Source organism: Arachis hypogaea, chromosome 3, assembly GCF_003086295.3.
Source record: "Arachis hypogaea cultivar Tifrunner chromosome 3, arahy.Tifrunner.gnm2.J5K5, whole genome shotgun sequence".
NCBI lineage: Eukaryota > Viridiplantae > Streptophyta > Magnoliopsida > Fabales > Fabaceae > Arachis > Arachis hypogaea.
In genome coordinates, this window is record NC_092038.1 from 128187820 (window position 1) to 128210273 (window position 22454).

Sequence of the window (22454 nt, forward strand, 5' to 3'; positions counted from 1 at the left end):
TTTAGGGGACTAGTACTTTTATTAAAATACTACATACTCATAAGAATTTTGTGTGTATCGTTGAATTATAAAAAAAAAGTTTAGGGGACTAGTACTTTTATTAAAATTTGGACAATACTTAATTATTAAAAAAAGTAAATAATTCTATACTATTAGATATAATTTAATATTATTAAAAATATTAATAATAATTAATTAACGACTATAAATTACAAAATTTGCTAATTTCTAATACTCCAAAAAATTATATTGTTGTGGTTACACAATCTTTGTTTTGTTATTTTTTGGAGGTAATTGCCATCCCTTTTAGAAAGAACGTAAATCCCGCAAAGAAAAAGATAAATCATAAATGCAGCAATTCTTTTTAAACACTTTTTTATTTTTAGTGTAATAATTATATAGACTGTTGAGTGCATCTTGTAGCTAGACTGGGCTACTATATATAAATCATTAAGTAAATAAATAAATATTTAATTAACTTATATATAAAATTTAAAAATTAAGAAGATAATTAAATAAAAATTAGAAAGATATATTATGTTCATTCACTTTTTAATTTAGATATGGAAAAAAATAGTGTAAGACACGATTATAAAGTGTATAAGTATTTTATACAGTTGTGGTGTCAAGAGTAAATCAGATCCTCCGATTTGTATTTAAAAAATTATAAAAATTTGTAGTACACAAATCGGACCGTCCGATTTATGTTTTAGACAATTAAAAAAATTTTAATATTAAAATCGGACCATTCGATTTTTGTTTTTAAAATAAAAAAATTAAAAAATACAAATCAGACCCTCTGATTTTTCCTCCCACACAAATTGAACCATGCGATTTGGGTTTTTAATTTCTTTTAATAAAAAAATTAAACAATCCGTTTTCTTCACTTCATAGTTTAAAAAAAATTATCCCCACATTCATATTTAGTACCACCCTAATAAAGCACTGAAGCTTTGAGAGCACACCAACAATAAATAAAATAGAATGAACAATTACCAAGAAGAAAAAAACCAGGGGCATATAAGGGTTGAACGGCAGAATCCTTTTTTTGTTATTTGAAAACAAATAGTACCAATATATATACAAGCTATCACTAATTAGGTTACATTGTTACTAATCACCTATAATTTAGCAACTATTTTAATTAGGCAATAGGCATGATAGTTACGTGATACCCGCCCTCAAGCTAGGAGTATAGAGATTCAATAATCCTAGCTTGCTACGACACGTGTTGAAGGGAGCCGGAGATAAAGCTTTAGTAAGAATGTCTGCTGTTTGTTCAGTTGTCTTGATGGGCAACAACTTCACCACTCCTTCTTGAGTCTTGTCCCTGACCAAATGACAGTCCACTTCTAAATGCTTTGTCCTTTCATGGAAGACGAGATTCGCAGCTATGTGAAGAGCGGATTGATTGTCACAAAAGAGACTAAAAGGTGTCTTATACTCAGCCTAGAGTTCTTTCAGAAGATACACTAGCCATTGTCCTTCTCTAGTTGCCTGGCTCATTGCCCTATATTCTGCCTCTGATGAAGAACAGGAAACAGTAGTTTGCTTCCTGCTGCGCCAACATACAAGAGTTCCACAAAAAAAAACAATAACCAGTTACAGATCTTCTAGTATCTAGACAAGTTGCCCAGTCTGAATTAACAAACCCTGTGAGTTTCAAGTTATTGTCTTTGGACAAAAACAAACCCGAACTCGGATCACTCTTGAGATACCGAAGTACATGGAGACCTGCTTGAAAATGTTGATCAGTGGAGCAGTCGAGAAATTGGCTCAAACATCCTACAGCATATGAAATATCTGGTCGAGTATTGGTGAGATATAGCAACCTGCCAACTAGTTTCCTGTACCGTAGTGAATCACTCAACTTCGTCCCTGAATTCTTGAAGAGGGCAGCTGAATATTGCATAGGAGTGCTTGCTGGCTTGGCACCCAACATACCAAATTCTTCTAAGAGGTCTAATGTGTACTTGCGTTGGCAAATTGCCAGTCCTTTTGAACTGTGAACAAATTCCAATCCTAGAAAGTACTTCAGTCTGCCAATATCCTTGATTTTAAACTTCTCATCCAACACCTTTTTCACAGTGCTGATTTCTTCCATGTCATTTCCAGAGAGAATAAGGTCGTCTACATAAACTAGAATTGCTGTAAATCCATTCTCGGTGGCTTTAGTAAATAGAGAGTAATCATGTTTTGACTGAACAAAATCTTCTCTTTGTAGCACTCCAATCAACTTCAAATTCCACATTCTACTTGCTTGTTTTAGTCCATATAAGGATCATTCCAACTTGTAGACTTTTCCTTTTGGAGCATCAAGACCTGGTGGTGCTCGCATGTAAACTTCTTCGGATAAGTCTCCATGTAAGAACGCTGTGTTGACATCCAGCTGATGAAGGAACCAGTTTCTGCTTGTGGCAACAACAAGTAATATTTGTAGAGTGTTCATCCTTACTACGGGGTTGAACGTGTCGAGAAAATCAAAGCCAGGCCTCTGAGTGAATCCTTGTGCAACCAATCGCGCTTTATAGTGCTCTACTGTACCATCATGATTGTATTTTGTCTTGAATATCCACTTACAGCCAATGGGTCTCTTTCCAATTGGTAAATCAACTAGATACCAAGTTCTATTATTCTCAAGAGCCAAAAGTTCATCTTGTATGGCTATTCTCCAACATTCGTGCACCACAGCCTCTTGATAGGATTTTGGTTCGGGGTCGGATGAGAGATGTAGTGCAAAACACTTATGATTTTGCGAAAGAGTATCATAATCTACTACCTCAAAGAGTGGATACCTGTGTGTGGTTGGCACTTAAGCTTTGGTGGATGTGGACAGAAGCATGCAATGATAATCCTGCAAATAAGAAGGGGGTCTTCTTTCTCTGGTGGTCCTTCTCGGTGCCATATGTGGGTGTGGTGTAATTTCAGCCAGTTGTACTTTTTCTGAATGTGCTAAAGATGTTTGTGAATCTTGTGTATCATGCAGTGTTGTGCCTGAAGTGTGTGAGAAAGTGCTTAGTACTTGTGTAGGGGAAGACATGGGATGTTCCATGATAACGTGTGGAGTATGTGTGGAAGTGTGTGTAATATGCGGTGGTTCAAGATATATTGCGAATAAATCAAGGTTAGTAATGTTGTGAGATGGTATGCATGTATGTGATGCATGTTGGGAGCTTGAGTTATTGTCTTTGAACTTGTATGGAAAATGAAGCTCATAAAATTATACATGTCTTGAAATAAAAAGTTCTCTAGAATTCAAGTCAAATAGAATGTATCCTTTGGTTCCTTGTTTAAATCCCAAAAATATACATTTTCTAGTTCTGCTATCTAATTTTCTTCGATTAGCAGTTAAAGTGGAAGCATAAGCTAAACACCCAAACACTTTCAAAATTTTTAGATCAGGTAATTCATGAAACAAAATTTAAAATGAAGATTTTTCATGCAATTTTTTACTAGGCATTCGATTGATAAAATGGACAGCATGGCTAACAGCAAAATGCCAAAAAAATTTAGGAACATTGGATTAAAATATGAGGGCTCTAGCTGTGTTGAGAATGGTTTGATGTTTCCTTTCCACACCACCATTTTGTTGTGGAGTCTCAACACAACTAGTTTGATGTTGTATGCCTTTGGAATAAAAAAAGGTTTTAAGATGAAATTCAAGTCCATTATCATTTCTTATGCATTTTATAGTTTTTTCGAATTGAGTTAGAATCAAATTAACAGAAGCCTGTAAGAGGAACTTGCCTCTGATTTGAATTTCAAAAAAAATATCCATGTAAATTTACTTTTTTCATCTACAATAATAAGAAAATACTTGTAACCATTAATAGAAGGAGTAGCAATGGGTCCCCATATATCCACATGAATAAGATCAAAGCAACATTTTATTTCTGTAACACTGTCAATAAAAGGCAATTTTCTTTGTCTTGAAAAATGACAAGAATCACATGGTATGATGTTTTTACAATGAATGAATGGGTGCAGTTTCTGAATGCTATGCATCCTATCTTGTGGCATGTGTCCTAGTCTAAAATGCCACAAAACTTCTTTATTATCTAATCCAGGTGCTATGTCTATTTGTGCTATGTGTGATATGACTTGAGTTGGAGGAGAAAATAAATTTTGATTTGCAGACAGTGTGAGCATGTAAAGTCCTTGATCCACCTCAGCTGTGCCAATCATCTTCTAGGTATTCAATTTTTGAATCTCACATCTTGAGTCAGTTATAGAACACTTACAATGCAAATTTTTAGTTAATTTTAAAACTGAAATGAGATTAAAATTGAATGATGGAATATACAATACATTGGTGAGAAATAAGTCTTTGCTGAAAAAATAGTGCCAATTATTTGTGTTGTAATTTGTGAGTCATTGGAAAGTTTAACTAAAACAGGATTGATGTGTCTATAACTTGCAAAATTTGATATGGTGTGAGTAACATGGTCAGTGGCTCCTGTGTCCACAATCCAAGATTTTGAAAAGAAATTTTTTATTGTAAGCAAGTAAGAAATATGTGTACTCATTGACAAAGCACAAAAGTTACCTGAGGTGTTGGAAGGGTTGATTGAGTGAGGAGCTGGATTGGCACTTTGAGGCTGAGTGTCTTCTTGTTGGAGGATAGACATAAGGAGTTGCCTTTGTGCAAGAGACAATGTCACTGTAGAGCTAGTTGGATCTGCCAGTTGAGTTGAGTTTGCACTGCTTTTGTCATCACATTTCTTTTCTGCAGCCATATTGATGCTAGCGCTTCTAGGCTGCTGCTTCATATGGGAGGGAACCCGTGTTTTTGGTAGCAAACATCTACCAAGTGCCCAGCCTTATTGCAAAATGAGCAGATTTTAGGGTAGCCTCGACCAAAATTACCTCGATCCCTCCCTCTATTGCTTCTTCCATATCCACCCCTACCACGAGAATTGAATCTTGAATTACCGTCACGGTTAACGAAGCTATTAGAATTTGCAGCAGCGAGCACAATTTGTGGATCATGTACATTTTTGTCAGTCAAATTCAAATGTCTCTCTTGTTATGTGAGCAAAGAAAAGATTTCATTAACATCTGGAAGAGGTTTAGCAAGCATGACTTGAGAACGAATATTGTGGTATTGCTCATTTAATCCTCTAAGGATCGAACAGTATAAGTCTCCTTTTCTGAATTCGAAGCTTTTCCAGCCCACAAACACACGTGGATTCACATGCTATACAATTTTGTAAAGTAAGCAGTGATGCTTGAATCCCCCTACTTCAAAGAGAACAATTTTTCTTCCAATTCTGCAATCTTAAAGATATCACCTTGATAGTAACGATGCCTCAAATCATTCCAGATATCCACAGCTATATCATTCCAAATGACACTTCTTAAAATTTCATTACTCAGGGATTGAATAATCCATGCCACAACAAAGATATTACACTTGTCCCAAGCTGAAAAATTAGTATCATCTACACTCGGTTTCGGTAATGTGTCATCCATAAAGCCAAGCTTATTCTTAGATTTTAGCGCAACTAACATTGCTCTGGACCATTTATTATAGTTCTTGGTATCCAATTTGACAGAAATAATTAAAACCCAGGATTTTCGCTTGGATGAAGAAAGAATACACTTGAGGAATCAGAAAGAGGACTCACACTTTTACGATTCAATTGCGACTGCAAGTGCTTGAGTTGATTGAGGAGATGAGATAGAGTGTGAACATCAAACCCTGGAGAAGCACCATCACTGAAAACAGAGTCTGCCATGGAGTTACCACGAAATTGAACAAATCAAAATCTTTTCTTCGCTTATTTGTTGATTGGAGTCGCCATCTTGCACACAATTGCAGAAAAAGGTGGCGATGTACTTCCAGCAATTTCTATTGGAGAGTTGTGTGAAGAAAGAAAAAGAAAAGAGGAGAAAGGCTCACCGCACCATGATAAAGCACTGAAGCTTTGAGAGCACACCAACAATGAATGAAATAAAATGAAAAATTACTAAAAAAAAAAACAGGGACATATAAAGATTGAACGGCAGAATCCTCTTATTTTTTTTATTATTTAAAAACAAACAGTACCAATATATATATATATAAGCTATAATTAATTAGGATACATTATTACTAATCACCTTTAATTTAGCAACTATTCTAATTAAGCAATAAACATAATAATTACTTAATACACCTACTTCTATAATCATACACAATAGACACAAAATTTACATATCCAAAAAATGAGCCCCGCTCATTTAACAATAACATATATGTGGATTTTTCTTTTCTTTTTCTTGATATGACCATGACCATATATATCAAATTATACAGACCAATCATACATCACGGGTGGGAAGACTGAACAATTATTGATTCAATCAAAATGAGATTGCACAGGTATATTAGGGAAGTGAACTAATACGGTCCCATTCATCAATAATCTAAAAGAATATAACGATGATTATGATATAGTTATGAATAGTGATATGAGCGCAATAAAGCAAGAGCAATTTCAACGTTAATTAACCATCAGTCTTTTAACTCCTACTAAATCTTTTGCAAAAGAATAAAAATACGTAGAAAATTAACAGCAGTTAATTTTATATAAAATTAATAGTTAAAAATTATTAGATAATAATTTAATTAAATTTATTAAATTATTTAATAATTTTTAACTATTAAATTTATATAAAGTTAATTATATTTAAATTTTTACTACAAAAATGTGTGTAATTGAAAAAATTATAAATAATTTTTAAAAATTTTAAGATAAAAATATCATATTTTTATATTTAGTTTAAAGTTTAAAAAATTATTTTTAAATAAATTTAATATCATAAAATTAAAATACCATCACTTTAATTTTTAATTTTTTTAAAATATATTTTATTTTCATACAAATAAAATTTGAATAATAAAATAATACTTGAAATACATGCACCCTAAAAATAACTAGGTTTGGCATTGTTTGTGAATTGTGAGCAGAACTAACTTTAGAATAATGGTTAAACGCGCGCCTTAGCATGTTATGTTAGTTTGCTATATATTCTGTTGACTAATAAAATGAATAATAATGTAAATAGTGGTACTTTAACTGCATAAGGACAACCGATAAGGATCCAAGTTGCCTAACCTTAGTTTGGATTTTCGAACGTACAATGCAATTTGAGTTATAATATTATTATTCCATGTGTGACTTTGAAAACTAAGCAGGAGTAGTAGTAGCGTAGTAGTATAGTAGCTAGCAAAGTTGGTTATTCTTTATCTGCCGCCAAATCAGAATTGAGTCTTTCGACTTTTCAGATGCATCAGCACCAATGAAGATAGTGACAAAACTATCCACAAATTATTAATCAATATCAATATTCAAGAAACTACTGTTAAATAATTAATAAATAAATGCATATTTAGCCTCATACATTTGCTTTTCAAATAGCCACGTAGATCTATTTTAGGTTTGAATTTTGAAATGCCTAATTTGCCCTTTGAGGTAGTGAGTGTGTGACGTGGAACAAGTGAGCGTAAATTTGGACACTGAATTGATATCAATAACAAGTGGCGTGTGTTATTGATTGCATTCTCGTAGGCCAAAGACCCAGACTCTGCTCTGCTGCAATCACGTACTTTAAGATGACCTCACCCCCACCATTCTCAAAGTCACAAGAAATTAAACACTCAAAAAGAGTATCGCTTCATCGCATGCTCATCCCAATCGTAGGTATTTTGTCATCTATATAATGTGCTGTATAAATTGTCTTTGGTTGGATGCTTATTTTCAGTGAGTTGTATAAAATTATGTAAACATTTATTCGTCTTGGTGACTGAAATAAATTAAATAAAAAAAATAAATAAAATAATGAATTGTTTAAATAGAAGGATAATTTTATTTAAAACTACTTTTAAACTTCTTCTACGGTAAAAGAAGTTTTACATGCGAAAGTTGTAATTTTATCGTTATCTTTGTCATAGTATCTGCCACCGTATTTGCATCTTTTATAATTAAACGGAAATCAACACGCCAATTCCAACGCATGATATTTCTTATTTTGAGCACTAATGAATCAATAAACCCAAAACCATCCTGAGTAATAAGATTAAATGCTTCAACACAATTCGTCTCACAAATAACATCTCGTTGACCCACATCCTAAACTAAGAGATATCATCTCCAAATAGCAAACAATTCTCCTTAAAAAATACTATTACTCTCGATCATTTCCAAACATCCCATTTGTCAACTCCTATTACAATCTCTAATAACACAAGCAAAACCAACACTATCACCCAAACCAAAATAATTAGCATCACAATTAATCTTAAAAGTACCAATAGATGGAAAATTTCAAAAACCCTTTAGAGTAAAAAAAATGGACATACATTATAATTCAAAAATATTTCTAAACTCCTTTTCTAAAGTTAATGCCAGACAAATTTATCCGTTATATATATTTATTAATTTATAATTAAAATATATTACGTAATATTTTCTCGTTATAATTGAATTGAATATTTTTTATCTCTTTTCTATCTTTTTATTTTTTTACTTATTCAATCTCTTATATATTATTTTTAATTATTAATTACTAATTTTACAATTAATATATATCACATGGCATTCTATGTTATTAAAATATATCACATATTATTTTATGTTATTGCAATTAAAATATTTTTTGCATTCTATTTTTTTATTTTTTAATTTATATACTACAATTTCTAAATTTTATTACCAAAATATTATTCTTTTTAAATTATTTATTTACATGCTACTGTTTTGTCACGATAACACTTTTTTTGTTTATTTGATAAAATTTTTAATATTTATTACAAAATCATTACGTACTATTAGCTTTTAAAATTTTATAATAAAAAAATAAATATTGAACAACAGCTTATTTTAAAAACCTTACAGTTTAGTAATGTTCATAACATTATTACGGATAAACATACTAGTTTTAATAATTTATATTGTTTTCAAGGACACGTAACTATATAAGTTTATGGCAAATATCTATTACTCGATTTAAAAGGCTACCCATGAACGCAAATATGCCCCTGTTTTGTTTGGGAGTTCTTAGGATAGTTTAGTAAGGAGGAGCAGAACTGGGCCCCCAATTGGGGGATCTGACTAATTAAGGCCCGTACCATGTTACTGGAGGATGCCCAAAAGGATACCGTAGGTTGGCCCTTGCAAATCAAAAACTGTCAGGCCTAAAATTGCAAATGAAGAGACTGAAACTAATAATTTACATTAACAAAACTGAGATCACATCAACTAAGTTGGGCTGATACAGTGTTAACTCACTAATTCATTTAAGTGTTGAAATTTTAAATTTCGTCTTGTGAATACAATAATTCATTGGCCAATAATAAACCTTTAAATAAATATCAGTACATGCGGCGAATTAGTTCTTGACTTACTAGCTTGGAAAATACCACGAAAAACAAAGAAACTGATATCACATTTGCATTCATTTGCCATGTCGTCTCATAGACTAAAAATTACCGACTCAAACAGCATAGATCACTTGTTAGTTGTTACTTGAACTATATTTACAGTCTCTTTTTTGTCATGAGAAAAATCTCTGTTGCGATTGAAAAAATTGTCTTAATGCCAATAGTAGTCAGTAATAATTATATATGGCTGGTTTTGTGTCTCCATAAACTAACTATGGTGTTCATGGCTCCTATTTTGAGAACGAGAAAAAAAAGAAAGAAAGGAGAAGTAGAAGAAGCTTCTTGTTTTCAAAGAAAGAAAATAAAAAAGGATTATTTCACATTAGGCGGTTCAGTGAATGTGTGTGTGTCTTCTGGTTCAAGCATTGGCTGTTACTACTACTACTGATAGGTAATCTTCTTTTCTTTCTGGTTCCTAAACTCTTTGTTATATACTGTTTTGAGTGCAGGTTTTTTTCTTTTGACCATAATATAATGAAACCTTGTCTATTCATTCATTCATTGCCGTTGGTTTCAAGTAACTATTCCAGCTTTGCCACCTGGCATGCATGTGACTCTGCTCATCAACACTCTACTTTCCTATCTCCTTTTCTCATATGCTTTAACCTAATTGTGTCTTTATTTATGCATGTTGATGAGGTAGAAAACTGGTTTGTTTGTTTATTAGTCTGAAACCCTGACTTATATTTCACTGTCACCTGTTTTCTCAAATGAATTCACTTATCTGAGATCTCAACCTACAATGGTTATTTAAGGTATAAAACTGCATTAACATCAGATATTTCATTTTTTACATTCACAAAAATAGAAATATACTCTGTGTTTGTTACATGTATTATACTGTAGTGGAATATTCAACTCAATTGTTGCATTGATCGTGGTCTTTAACCAATTGAAATTAAAACTCCAAACAAGTTTTTCTGAACTATATCTTTAAGATTAGCCTCCTAAATATTTTTCATTTCCCTTTGGTCAAGATTGGTACCACCAAACATAGTGCTAGGTTAGGTAGTGCGTTTTGTGCCAAGCAGATGCATAACCTTTGAAAGGAGCCCTTCCGTTTTGACTATGACGACTAATCCATCTCTTCCTGGAACTCATCCCAAAGAAGAACTGATTCTCATTGAGTTGAATTTCTATAACTATCATTCTTAGTAATGATATAGGCTCAGGAAATATATTCTCAACATCCTTAACTCTCAGAAGCAGCTGTGGGGACTGATCCATTCTAAAGGCCTATTAGACTCCGACGCGCAAGACTTGTTATGAGAGAACAATTTTGGATAGCCACACTAATCCAGAACTTCGGCTGTGTTTGTTTTTTAGAACAAGACAAAACAAAATATTGGGAACGAGATATAAATTTTTGTGTTTTTGTATTTTATTCGGTAATAAACTAAAAAAATTATAAAAATCTAATTTATTCTCATTTTTTTATTTAAAAAAATTTGAGACGAAAAATATAATAATAAAAAATTAACAAAAAAATAAAAAAATAAAAAATAAGTTGTGTCCTTCCTATAAGGATGAATACAAAATATACTAATTTAATATCCATGAACATATTGTTTCTATCCATATCTCCTCTGTTTTGTGTCTTTGTGTCCCTACGCAGCCGTCAAGATGCTGAATATTGTTTGTGGAAGCTTCACTGTAAGGAATTTCGCAGAAGAATAAAGAAATCCTCTTATAATACAGAGAATGATAAGTAAAACTTAGAAAACACTATGGAGTTTAAGAAGTGGCCTTGTTTAGAAAAGGAAATGGATCTCTACTCCTTTTGATTCAGAAACAATGCTGAAATGTCGACAGTTTTGTCATCGTTTCTTGGTTTGTATGGAGAATCTGGCCAGGTACAAATAAAGAGTATGCAAACCTTGAAATTCACCTAAAATTTATTAGTTACTTTCAGAGATTGATGCACCCGAAGGAGAATTCCTAAAAGAATGGTGGTCTATGTTCTACGCCGTATATGTCTATAGAAATACAAACAAAGGTGGAAGAGAATCAATGATTTATATGTTCTTGACAAGTGATCAAGAAAATCCAAAATGTCGTAGGAAGGAAGAAGAAAGAATGAAGGAGGAAGACCAATAATGGAAATGAAATCATTTCAGATTTCATTCATAGCTTGTCGTGAGGTAAAAAGATTACTCGCACTGAAATGAACAATATATAGAGGGCATTGATGTTTATATGCAAAAGTTATATTATATGTCCTTCTATTTGAATTTATGTTATTCATAATAACTTTAGATTAACTAAATTTTGTTTCGTCTTTGTTGTTTCACTTTATCTATTGAGCTTTTCTTTAAAAAAAAAAAAGCTAATCTTCATTTCGTTAAAATTATTTGTAGATAAAAAATGTCAATAATTCAAATTAGTAATTAATCAATTATTCATATGGATCCTTAACATTAATTTCCTTCAAATTATACAATTCCTATCTACCTTATTACCGTTAGTGATCCTAGATTTTAATCCATTCTCAAAATTTTAACTAAAATTTCATTAAATACAATCTCTTTTGATCTAATCATTTATCTGTCATTTTTCGATTAAATGTTAATAAAACCAACAAAAATTTAAGTTATAAATTTGCATATTTAAAAATTTTCAAAGTTTAAGAGGGAACTATTTGCATTATAAACCATTTTAAGGCTAAAGTGCACATAGCCACATAGTATAACAGGTAAAGGGAATGTTAAAGTTAAACTGTAAATTTAAAGAAAAAAGGTTAAGGGACTTAAACTACGGATGAGTGGGCCTCGTACAGAATATGAAGCCCATACTCCTTCCAAGCTTTTGCCTGGGTTTGTTAGGATATGGGCTTATGAAGCCCAATTAAGGGGCCCTTAAGAGAGGAGTAGAATATATAAAAGCAGAGAACGAGTTAACCCTATCTTCTCTGACCAGCCGCATGTTCTAAGCTCAAAATCGGAAGGCACGCAGAGAGCTCGCAGCGGCGGCATCACAATGAAGGTCTTCTTTCAAAACCCTACTTTGTCTTCAGCTTCGATTTTTTTTAATGTTTTTGTGGCTGAGCAACAATCTTCGAATTTTTTTTTTCTGCAGTTCAACATTGCTAATCCCACTACTGGATGCCAGAAGAAGCTCGAGATCGACGATGACCAGAAGCTGTAATTTCTTCGTTCCTCTTTTCAATTCTTTCTTATTGCTATTGTTGTTGTATACTGTGTTATGTTAAAGATTGCCACTTTGAAGTGGCGCTGCTCTGGAACAGTGCTTCTTTTAATTTTGCTTTATACATTATCGTGCTCCGGATTTCTTGTTAGAATTTGAAGCTTTGTATTTTTTGCCCCATTGCTGTTTAGTGCAAATGTAGTATTTTTTTTCAGATTCATCTATTGATATCGATTACATAATGAACCCTAGTTTCCTTATGGCAACATGTTCGTGCTTTAGATTGATTGTGAGTTTGTTCTTCTGGTTGTTCATTATGCTGACTTTCGATAGATGATGTTAGATTGTTAGTTTTTCGGTAGAGATTTGTTCATACTGAATTTTGTTCGTCATATTGTTATTCTACTTTAAAATGCAGACGTGCATTTTGGGACAAGAGGATCTCACAGGAGGTCCTTGGTGATGCTCTTGGAGAGGTATGTTGGATTCCCCTTGAATATTCGATGTCTTCTCTATCTCTTCAATAGTTGTTCCATTATTTATAAACCTTTTTCATACAGGAATTCAAAGGCTATGTCTTCAAAATCACTGGTGGCTGTGACAAGCAAGGATTCCCAATGAAGCAAGGAGTGTTGACCCCTGGTCGTGTTCGTCTTTTGCTTCACAGAGGTATGATTATTGTAAAGCTTAAAGGTTCCTTCCTTGGTTGACTATAAACTGTTAAATAATACACGCCATTCATTTTGGCTTTGTCCTGCAATAAGTAGGGTGCATGATTCATGATTTTCATTACCAAGTGTTTTTTAGCTCTTTTGACTTAATGTTGATTGCCATGCACTGGGCAGGAACTCCTTGCTTCCGTGGATATGGAAGGCGCAATGGAGAGCGTAGGAGAAAGTCTGTTCGCGGGTGCATTGTCAGCCCTGATCTCTCAGTTTTGAACTTGGTGATTGTGAAGAAGGGTGACAATGATCTTCCCGGCCTGACTGATGTTGAGAAGCCAAGGATGAGGGGGCCAAAGAGAGCATCCAAAATCCGCAAGCTGTTCAACCTCTCAAAGGAGGATGATGTGAGGAAGTATGTTAACACCTACCGCAGAACCTTTACAACCAAAAATGGTAATTTTGTTATGCACCGAAATTTCTTAGTCTCTTTATGCTTCTGTCGATATGAACCAATATTGGTTCAATTAGTGATGAATTCTAGGCTGAGTAGTGGATGTTTGGTTTCAGGCAAAAAGGTGAGCAAGGCTCCTAAGATACAAAGACTGGTGACACCTTTGACACTCCAAAGGAAGCGAGCAAGGATTGCTGACAAGAAGAAGAGAATTGCCAAGGCCAAGTCAGAAGCAGCAGAGTATCAGAAGTTGCTTGCATCGAGGTTGAAGGAACAGAGGGAGCGCCGTAGTGAGAGCTTGGCCAAGAGGAGATCCAAGCTTTCCAGTGCGGCTGCCAAGGCAACTGCGTAGGCCCTCATTTCAGGGGTAGTGTGGTGAAGTTGTAAACTTCATCCTAGTTTTTGGTAGTCCTTATTTTCCATGAGGGTGATTGTGATGAACATTAATGATTTCTTTATTATGTCGAGTTTATTGACGGATTTGGCACCTATTTGTTTGAGAGTTAAATTGAATTGAAGATTTTCGTCTAGCTGAAATTTCCTAACGAATGGATTACTTTGATTATTGCCTTGAAATTGTATGTTTGCAGTGGGTGGGTCTGATCTCAAGTGTTATTACATGTAATGAAAACACTCACTTCAACAGTACTGCAGCCGAATTAAATAACCGCAGGATAGCCATATAATGCGATGGCTTGATGAAATTGGTTGATACATTCAATAAGCAATACTGAATAATACAGGTTATCCAACAAAGAAAAATGAACAATTAGAACGTGACAGTGTGCACATCTCCACGCGTTAGCCGTCTAGCCCCCCACCATACCTTTTGACTTGAGTATCGATCAGTTGCACTTGCAAAGCTTTCCTTGGCGTCCCTTATAGGCTAGTCTCCATTAGTGCTTCAAATTATTCAGCATGTATGTATAGGTCTTTCCCTTTTGGGGGTTTGGTTTCAGGTAAAAACGTTATAATAGGGAGAGATGCTACAAAGGAAGGGCGTGAAACAGAGCCTTGAGCGAGAGAATGAATGAGGCAAGAAATAAAAGTTCCAACAAGAGTTTCTATTTCCTAATACTAGCTCTAAATTTTTAATTAAACAAGAAACATGAAAGAAAGCGGCAAAATCTGCATACTGTGGCTGATTAATAGCTCCATTCAGGAAAAGAGTTGAACTTGGCGGGCGAGATCTAATGTCGCTCAATAGGAACAGTTATGCATAACTACCCAACTCCTCATTCACAGAAATGATTACTTAAGACAACGTGTAGGCACTAGCGTGAAAAGCCAGGTGGTTGGAGCAGTTGGTCAAAGGAGGTCATCTCATGCATGACATCTGGATGAGACCACAACCTTAGATATGCGTCATTTCAACCTACCTATCATTCTTTTTTAACTACGCATAATCATTATAGACACAAACAAGCCATGAGGTGGATATAATATAGGTGGGTACTCCCATGAAGATATTATAATTATCTTCATGTGATGATTTTTCTTTTTGACCCTTAGATGATAGAGTGTAGGGTTAGATTTTGATATGTTATAAAAGTGTTGTTTTTATTTGAAGTGTGGCCAAATCAATAAATCACATTTTTATACAAAGCATCTTCATAAAAAGATGTTTTTTGCATCTTCATTTGAGTAGCTCCCTATAATATAACATCATATATACATACATCCATATTCTCTAATCTCTACGACTACGACTATTCAAAAGTTATTGTTATGTATAAGGTCTGCATTACTTAGCTTGTTCCCAGATTTTTCTGGATGACATACATACACGACACACATGTATGCTCCTTGCAGTTTGTGAAGTACATTGAACTCCCACTCTCTTTCCATCATGTGCTTAACGAGGCCGGAATCTAGATCTGCTTCACATATGTACCTATAATCTATTATTGCTTTTAAAAAAGATTAACAACAAGCATAGAAGGGGATAATGAACCAGATTCTTATAATACGTTTTGATTCATAAGTAAGTCATATAAAATAATTTAGAGTAAGTGGTTATGTTTGTTGCTAAAATTTGAAAAGAAATGTCGATAAAGAATGATTGTTTATCTAGTAGAAAAAGAAAGTGACATTATATATAATAGCACATGCATGTACGAAAAGAGTGGAAGCAGCAAGAGAACGCGCCACTCCCTCCCCTCCCCTCTGAGAAAATTAGGTTTGGTCTTTGCACTTTTTCAGTGCATTATTATTTCTTGTGCACTGTATAGTATACTATATGACATGCAGCAATTTCATTACTCCTTTAATTAATTTAACATGCCAACTATAATCAATCATTGTTCAGTCCTCCAAATATGATACCATGCATATATAGCTAGCTGTCTCACTGTCTCTCACTATGGAGAAAGAAGGAGAGGTCAGTAAAGAGCAAGTTGCTGGGCCTCTGCCTCCACCTCCGCCTCTGCCTCCGCCTCGGCCGCCGCCACAGCATAAATGCCCACGGTGTGATTCAGACAACACCAAGTTCTGCTATTACAATAACTACAGCCTGTCACAGCCTCGATACTTGTGCAAAGCATGTAAGAGGTACTGGACACAAGGTGGAACCCTCAGGAATATTCCTCTTGGTGCTTCCAAGAACAAGATCAAGAACAAGCCCAACAAGCGTACCTTCAACACTGCTACTACTACTTCTTCTTCCTCTCATCATCATGCTGCTGGTTCTACTGCATCATCAGCAGCAGCAGCAGCAGCAACATCAGGGAGCAGCATGGCAGAATATACAACTGCTGCTGCTTCTCACCTTCATCATCAATGGCCCTCTCATGCCAACTACTCTTTCTGGAGTACTACTGTCTGCACCACTTCTTCCATAAGCGCTAATAATAACAACTCTTCTCAGTCACAGACCAATATCATGCCAAGAACAGCAGCTTCTTCCTCTCCTTCTTTCATCACACCAAATCAATGGCCACATCTCAAATGGAACCACCCTATGCCTCCTCCATGATTGCATTGCATTTGCACCATCTCCATCATCATATTATTAATTATTACCAGTTTACCACCTAATGTTTAATTTCGTCATTTCCTTTTCTGGTTTAATTTGTATTAGGTTTGGAAATCTAATTTTAATTTCTTTACCATTTAATTCCACCAAAGATATATATGCCCAAACTGACGTCTAAAATGAAGATATAATATGTATAATTGGTGATCACCAAGAAATCAAGAGTGTCCATTTTCTTTCTTAGTTCAAAAAGACGATGGAAGAATTGGAAAAGATGGTTCCGTGTTGAGCATTGTCGATCCAAATGCTCTAAGATTCACAACTCAGCTCTGTGCGCGGTTCACTCATCAGTACGTCATCGCTGCTATGCTTTATGGTGCAGTATGCAAAACTAGTTTATTTAATTGTCATTGTTTTCCATTAGAATTAAGGTTAATTTACTTCACATACACTTAGAGGACTTCTGAAAGCAGAAGCTTTAATCAAGCTTTTAGATACTAGGAAAAGTTTAGCAGCGAACAACTTTATTAAATTCTGGACAACATGTAATCAGTAAAAGAAAAATGAATAATCACACACCATTAAAAACATCATTGATGACTACTTGATAGCTACAAATCATAAAAATTACTGACTCTATCACTCCTCATTAATTAATTTGCTGCAAACATTCAAGCTCACAAAATATTCTACGAACAAACCAACTAATTAAGACAGCATAAATCAGAGCTGAGTAATAGCGGATTTTGATATAGCAACTAGATTTTGATATATTATAAAAATATTTTTTTATTTAGAGTATGGCTAAATAAATAAATTATATTTTTATACAAAATATCTGCAAAAAAAATATTTTTGATATTTTTATTTAAATAGTTGTTAATTGTTAATACTAGTCGTGACATTTCTACCATGTGCATTTTATGAATGATGAGACCAAGTCATATATATCTGGACCAAGTCATATTTGGATGTTGAGGCAGTGAATTTTCGAAAAACAGAAAATTTGTGGAAATAAGAATCATATACAAACTATATCATGGACTGTACGTACTCATACACGGTTAAAAAGTGGCAATCATCTGATCTAATTCAATTCTTGAATAGTGATCTTGCACGAATAATATAATTTGTGTGGCATGCGTGAAGCTGACTGAAGTTTAATTTGTTTGGTTGTTTAAGATTAAAGTCGACTTCAACATGATGTGATTTGGAGAATCCAAAGTTGTTAAAAGTTTAAACCTTGGTCACATATAATGAAATTGAAGAAAGTGGGAGTGGGGAACCTTCTCCATCTGTTCCATTATTCATTGGTCTAATTAGCAATTTCTTCATCATAAAGCTGTGAGTGACACATGCATGTACAACCATTCTAGTGTATAAACTTAATTACCACTATCACTATATATGATTCTGATGAAATATATTCATCACTCTAGATATATGTTTGTGGACCTAATCTTTCATATCTAATTAGCTTCTTCTCTAGTCTCTGATCTATGAGAGAAATGTATATATATCAATAACAACTTTAGCATGAATGAAAGGTGGACCCACACATCTCATTACTTACCTTAGTGATTAGTCAATTGGACCATCAAATCGGTTGAACTAGGGTTGCCTACTTTCTATCGCTGATTCGTGATTTTGGGTATAACTCATCCATTTCATTGACTAGCTTATAGCTTAATAGACCTAGCCTTTTGAGCTTAAAAATCAAATAATTATTTGATCTATAGCTGCTGGACCAACTATTTAAAAACAATGTTAAACCGTTTGTTGTAAGTTCCTTTATTTGTTATTGGACATCTGATATTATTTTTTAGAGAAATTTTTCGCATACAAGCGATTAAGGCTTGTAGGTCTTACAAGTCTAATTAAAACCAACGCTCAAAACGCGTTTCGAACGGTTCTTCTTCCTCTTCATCTTCTTCTTCTTCTTTTCTTTCGTTTCTTGCCTTCTCTTTCTCCTTCTTCTTCTTCTTGCTGCACGTTCTTCTTTCTCTTACTCTTCTTCTTCTCATTTTCTTTCGTTTCTTTTTGCCTTCTCTTTCTCATTCTTCTTCTTCTTACTGCACGTTCTTCTTCCTCGTCTTCTTCTTCTTCTTCATTTACGTGCTTTTCTCTCTGTTTTCTTTCTTCGTTATTTTCAATTTCCACTGTTTTTTGACATCAAGCTCTGAAATCGTTTTTGAAGAAGAAGAAGCAGCATAAGATAAAGAGGAGAAAGAGAAAGAATTCTGAATTATGCATAAGGTGTACTTCAACGAATTTTGGGTGTATTTCTTAAATCCTTTGGGTGTATTTCTGTAATCTTTTGGGTGTATTTCTATAATCGTTTGGGTGAATTTCTGTAACTATTTGGGTGTATTTCTGTAATCGTTTGGGTGTATTTCTGAAATTCCATTATATTCAAACAATTTCAAAGCTTGATTTCAGAAACCATGAAAATAAAAAAAACGAATAAGAAGAAGAAGAAGAGGAGGGAGAGGGAGAGGGAGAGGGAGAGGGAGAGAAAGAGGAAGAAGAATGAGAAGAAGAAGAAGAGTCGTTCATAATACATGGTGAGTGTAGCGGTTTGAAAATATGAAACGGTTGAATAACGCATTAAAAGGCCCGTATGTGTAGCAATTTGTAAGACTTGTAAGTCAAAAAGACTTGTATGTGTAGCATGGCTCTATTTATTAACTATTAAATTAATGTATAAGTCTAGAAAAATTTGAAAATTAGAATAGTGAGGGATAATTTTTTTCTATAATAAATCTATTATTTTTCAATTAATTGGTTCTAATTGGCTATACTCCTAGTTGGTTATCTAGCGGAGTAATAAATTAATATAATCAGTTATCGAATTACTTTAATTAAAAAGTCTAAAGCTTAACAACCCATAAAAAAACCCACAAAAGTATATAACTTTTAATCATACTATATTAGATGTACATTAAAATTGGTTATTAAAATCATCTACTAATATAGAATACACATAAAATATAAAATATATATTAAAAATAAATTAAACTACACATATATTTATACAAAAATATAAAATGGTTGATTTTATTGTATACATAATATTTTTATATAATTTTTAATAATAACATATATTTATTAAACTTTAGTTTTTAACCTATTTATTCCTTCTCAATTTTATTTGGGACTACTTTTTAATTGTATGTAATTATTAAAATAATCATTAAACTTTATTGAATACCTACATATTTAAAAGAAAAATATAAAAATATATTTTCTTTTTTTTATTATGATCTTTATTATTATTATTTTTTTCAATAAATACTTAAAAGAATGTAATAAGTATAACATTAGAAACAAAAAAAAAATTGAGACACAAAAAAAAGCGTATAACATTGTTTTAAAAAGTGATATTTATTACTATAAATAGTAGAGTTTACTTTTACATAATTATTTAATTTTTTTTCTGGATCATTCAGTTAACAGAAGTTTGAGCTTAAAAGAGATAAAAGAGAAATAGAGAGGGAGAGAAAGAAGGAGAGCGAGAGAAAATGAGTTTTGTGTATTGAATTAATAAATGGATACAATTACATTTTGGGCATTTATATTGAGTATAAGCTAGGGTGAACTTAAACTGATTTTGGCAGTGGCTAACTAACTCTGCCTGCACCGGTTATTCTGAGATTCATACTCTAACTGTCTAACATTTTAGCTAGAATTGTTGCTGTGCTTCTTAAACTCTTAGTTGTTTTTTAAATTTTAGGAAGGTTGATGCTAACAAAGTTTTGGTGAGAGTATCGGCTAATTGATCTTGTGCTGGAATGTATTAGACAAAAACTTCTTTCCTAACAACATAATCTCTGACAGAAGATTGGTTGAAAACAAAGTGTTTGGATCTGTTGTGCATGATTGAATTTGATGATAGCATCACTGCGCTTTGATTATCACAATAGATGACTGGCTTAGTGGAACAGACTAGTTTCATTTCCATAATGTGTCAGTGATTTCTCTAAATTCAGTCTCTATGATGCTTTTCAATACTGCCGTTTATGTTTTACTGGCTGAGGACACCAAGTTCAAAGCTAGAAACATATCAAATTCATTTGTGAATTTTCTATCATCAACATCACTTGTCCAATATAAGTCACAGAAGCTGTAGATTCTTAGGTTTGGAGACGAACTGAAGTGGAGATCATGATGCATTGTTCCTGACAAGTAACGTAAGATCCTTTTTACTACCTTCCAGTGAGTCTCAAGTGGACAGTGCAGAAATTGAGCTACCTTGTTAACAACATAAGAGATTTTTGGTCTAGTGTAGCATATTATAGTCCTCTAACAACCGACATGTACAAGGTTGGATTGTCAAAAGGGATACCTTCAAAGGCTAATACTTTTAGGGCAGCAGTCATGGGCGTGGGCATTGGCTTAGAATTGCTCATATCAGCCTTTTTCAGTAAGTCTTTGATGTATTTTTGTCTGTGTTAAAGTCATAGATCCATTTGGCTCTCTTTTAGTTTTGATTCCAAAAAAGTAACCGATTTCACCTAAGACTTTTAGTGAGAAGACACAGTGTAATTGCGAAATGAGATTGTTGATTTCTGATTCTGAGTTTTTGGTGACCAGGATGTTGTCAACATAGACAACAATGTAGGTAGTAAAAGAGGGCGAGAATCTGGTGAATAAGGAGACATCAAACTTTGTGTTGACAAATCCGAATTGTTGAAGGGTCGAGCTTAACTTGGTGAACCAAGCTCGAGGAGCCTGTTTGAGGCCGTAGATAGACCTCTGAAGCTTGCAAAATTGATAGGATGACTGCGAGACAAAACCTTCTGGTTGTGACATGTGAACTGTTTGATGGAGACTATCGTTAAGGAAGGCATTGTTGAAATCCTATTGATAGATTCTCCACCCTTTTGCAAGTGCTACAGTTAATACTACTCTGACAAATCTCATAATAATTTATCCCTATTTTTTTATGAAAACCCTTGACTACTAGCCTAGCTTTGTATTTTTGGATAGTCCCATTAGGGTGCCATTTGACTCTAAAAACCCATCGACAACCAATTGTTGTGGAGTTTGGTGGTGGATCAACAAGTTTCCAGGTATTGTTCTTTAAAAGCGCGTTATATTCCTCTTCCATTGTGGCCTTCCACTTCCACCGGGGGTGGACAAGGACTTTAGTAATTGTCTTCAGAAGAAGTTAAGCAGTATCTATTTGGGCAGCAGAATCAGCGGCTTTGGAGATTGTGGCCGTGAGTGTCTTTGGTTTGAAGATATCACTTTTGCTTCTGGACTACATAGGATGAATAATTTAGGTTTGCTGAAGAGGAACGGAAGCCGCTGGTGCTTGTCAACTGGGCATGACCTGTGAAGGGAGAGCCTCATTCGGTGTTGTATGTAAAAATTCATGAGTAGTAGAAGATGCAAAATTTTTAGGAAAGGAAACTAATGTAATAGGCAATGAAGTATATATAGTATTGATATTAGTGGGAGATGCATCATAAACATCTAAGACTGTGGGTTGGTGTGGTTGGACTGTGAGAGAGAGGATTGGTTTTGAGATTTGGGAAGGATTGTGTATGTCATTGTGAGGATAGTTGTTGTGGATGAGAGAGTTTATTTCGGAGAGACTTTGCTGAAGAAGGAGAGAAAGGGAAATTCATTTTCATTGAACACGATATTTTTAGCTATGTAAACTCTGCCAGTTGGGGATAGATATTTGTATCCCTTATGATTTTGGTTGGAGCCAATGAAGACACACTTGTGAGATTTGTGATTAGATTTGTGGCGATTGTATGGCCTCAGGAGGGAAAACAGGCACATTCG

At 33.8% G+C, this 22454-nt stretch overlaps 2 protein-coding genes across 2 annotated transcripts; both read left to right on the forward strand.

Annotated features, from left to right (window-relative positions):
• The first annotated feature begins 12231 nt into the window (after nt 1-12231).
• On the forward strand, nt 12232-14214 carry LOC112791483 (small ribosomal subunit protein eS6). Its single transcript, XM_025834336.3, has 6 exons — nt 12232-12406; nt 12500-12564; nt 12987-13044; nt 13129-13237; nt 13414-13686; nt 13801-14214. The coding sequence occupies exons 1-6, from the start codon at nt 12401-12403 to the stop codon at nt 14034-14036; spliced, it is 747 nt and encodes a 248-aa protein (XP_025690121.1). The 5' UTR covers nt 12232-12400; the 3' UTR covers nt 14037-14214.
• A 1510-nt stretch (nt 14215-15724) lies between these two features.
• LOC112791484 (uncharacterized) lies at nt 15725-16809 on the forward strand. Its single transcript, XM_025834337.3, has 2 exons — nt 15725-15863; nt 15993-16809. The coding sequence occupies exon 2, from the start codon at nt 16047-16049 to the stop codon at nt 16656-16658; it is 612 nt and encodes a 203-aa protein (XP_025690122.1). The 5' UTR covers nt 15725-15863; nt 15993-16046; the 3' UTR covers nt 16659-16809.
• The last annotated feature ends 5645 nt before the right edge of the window (nt 16810-22454 follow it).